The following is a 2,996-nucleotide window of genomic DNA, read 5'->3' as shown; positions in this document are numbered from 1 at the left end:
TATAATCAAATATTATTTGATTTTGATAAATACGAAACGAACAGCCGCATTGTTTCACTTGTTTAATATGAATACTTTTTATTTTTTATCACACAATATTTTTTTTTAAATAGATTAAGTTTGAGATTGATTGCCAATTACAAGAAGGGGACCGATGGAATTGTCTATTACCGTAGAATTACAGTGAATTTATGGGTGGAGGGGGAGTGGTATACCTTCTTTTATACAGTCGAGCGGCCAATAACTTCATAATTGGGTCATTACACGAACGGTTTATTGATCGCAAGATTCAATTTAATCCCTTTCGAAGACGCGGTTTGGTACGAGTTCCCGCAACTACAAACTATTGTACAAAGGCTATCTCCGAATAGAATACTATTGTGGTACAATCGAACTTGCTGTTTGGTTAATAACAAATCGATGCAGTGTTCATCTGCATGTCTCTATAAAATAGACTTTGTAGCCATTTTTAAGTTCGCAGTAAAATAGAAATGAAAGAATAATTTCGTGACGTAAATTTTAAGGGGAATCGAATAGTAGCTCAGGGTACTGTTGGTTAAAGTAGCATTGTTACTTCGTTACACGGCCACAAATATTAGGTTCGTACATATAAAATAGCGTTCTCTTCCATATGGTCTTGTATATTTTGTGTTTGATTCGAATAATTGATCAATAATTATTTTTACCAAATAAATTAAATACATTCTTCTATTACTTGTTGGACTATTCGACCACCCTCGTATGTTAATTAGTTACTGATTAGTCGCGCGTCCGCGCGAACTTTCAAATCTTCAAAATACAGGAATACAGAAAATAATTGACTTCGATCATCTGTCTGTAAAACTGCCAAATAAAACGACGTGTTTTGCGATATTGATATAATTGAGTAATTATTTTAACTCTGTTACACAATAATACTACAAAAATTATGTTTCAGTGGAAGATTTATTGATAAAAACAAGAGAAAGTAAAGTTCACAACTTGGTGATTTAGCATCAGAATAATTCATCTGTATCATGATTAAAAATAATACCGCAGGATTCATATCAATTGTAAACGCGATGAATACGTACAAAATTGAATGTGTACACAATTATTTAAAATGTATTTGCACTGGAACGTTAATTAAAAATAACGCAATGTCTTTTATTTGTGCATTATAAATAGACTGCGGATTCTTGTGCATTTATAGAAAATTAGAATGTGCAGAAATTGTAAAGGTTGACTGCAATGTATAATGTTATACAGAATATCAAAAGCTGCATATTTCTTCATATTATTTCAAATGATAAAAGAGAACATGTGTTTTAAATGATACCATAAATGTTTTATTTTGCATAATAAACCGTAGTCTAACTGTAAAATTTGTTGGTATTGATTTATGAAAATGTAAACCTCTGAAACAAACGACGTTTCCTACGCACCAACATAATATGTACCCATTAATAGCAAATACCACGATGGTCGGTCCGCGTGGGATATTAACTATAGGATTTCGCGGTCGATACTTCCGGATAACTTTACGTTTGTTTAGGATCCCCGTCGATGTTGCCCAAAATTTACGTACCACATTAGCCGTTCGCTAATCCATTCAAGTATTTGCATAATGAATGTCTCCGGATAGGTGAAGTATCGGATTGCTCAAGTGCGAGTAAACTCATAATCTGTAATATATCTGTGTACATATGGCCGCATCAATATATCGTGTTTGTGCTCGCTTTATGTAACCATTCCATATATCCAATCTGGCAATATATCCTGAATACTATAATATCACCACAGCACTTTAAAATCCGTAACTCCACTCGTTTACTACAGTAATCAAAGCATAAAGCAAATGTATTTAGAAGCTTATTATGAAATATTGTTTCGTATTACTTATTGTTGGGCAAGAAATAATTTAGGAGATAAAAACCTGGAAGAGAAATGTGCTTTTAATTCCCATGTTCATAATTTACCTACTCTGATCACCTTGTTACGAAATTTAATGAAGCGCGTTATGAAGCACAGGAAAAGTAGTGATTTGATTGATTCACGTCAGGTATATTCCGCGAGGGTACACGTCGCGTCGTGTCGTCGCATCTTCTTCGACTGTTTTAATGTTGACGAACTCCTGTTCTGTTCCAGATGACCTCTTTAATTCAGGAAGCACGGCGAGCGACGGGATTGGCAACGGCGGGGTTGACGGTGAGTGTTCACTTTTAGTCAATTTACCAAAGTTTCTTGGAGAGACGAGTTTTAATTGAGTGTGTTTAGTATTCATCGAAGATTGAGTTTATAAGGGATTAGAGGGAAATTACATAAATACGCCTTGTATTAAGGAACCATAGACACTCATTGCATATTATTATTAAATGTCATGTCGTTTTATTTAAGTATTTTGAGCTATCGATTTATCCACGAGTTATTATCGCAAATTTATTTCTATATAGAGAGGGAGGGAGAGATTTCTCTTTTGTATATAATTCTTTTTTCTATACATCCTATTTTTATTGACTGACAGATATTAATATCGTCGATGAAATCTGCTCGTCTCGGGTCTGTCAATAAAATATCCTGTAATATTCCTGATGACAGAAACGTGCGCTTTACATTATAAACAGGAATATCTGTAGTGTCGGTACACGCGTAGTTCGCAATGAACTTCGACATGCTTCGCATCATTGTTTCGAATAATAGAATCGTGCAAATTTAGATCAAGTATCTCGAGTATGCGTAATCAGACTAATTAGATTAAAATAACGATAATTGGGGTAAATTTAGTCTTTTTAAAATATTTTCTTTCAGATTTTATTCGACATTTTCGTAGCATTTACATACAGTGCTATCCAAACTTTATTCTGACATCCTCAATATATGTATATGTCGTTCATTAAAAATATTGCGGAGTCGTAGTTGCAATTGAATCTGAAAAATTTTTGTATAGATGTAGGTATTAAATACATACGAATATTCTTAATTAACAAGCTTTTAATTTCATAATCGATTATAAAGAT

General features: G+C 33.3%; 1 protein-coding gene across 13 annotated transcripts in view; it reads left to right on the top strand.

The window, feature by feature from the left end:
- cmpy (crimpy) overlaps positions 1 to 2,996 on the top strand; it is a 156,312-nt gene that overhangs the window by 26,246 nt on the left and 127,070 nt on the right. For all 13 annotated transcript variants that reach the window (XM_018020611.2, XM_018020606.2, XM_018020609.2 and 10 more), the window contains one exon: positions 2,128 to 2,187. In XM_018020611.2, the coding sequence (XP_017876100.1) occupies positions 2,128 to 2,187 (60 nt within the window). The remainder of the gene's footprint in view (positions 1 to 2,127; positions 2,188 to 2,996) is intronic.

Source organism: Ceratina calcarata, unplaced genomic scaffold (genome assembly GCF_001652005.2).
Source record: "Ceratina calcarata isolate Rehan_Ccalc_2016 unplaced genomic scaffold, ASM165200v1 scaffold23.2, whole genome shotgun sequence".
Classification (NCBI taxonomy): Eukaryota; Metazoa; Arthropoda; class Insecta; order Hymenoptera; family Apidae; genus Ceratina; species Ceratina calcarata.
The sequence above is the reverse complement of the archived record's forward strand: the minus strand, read 5'-3'. Positions and strand labels throughout refer to the sequence as shown.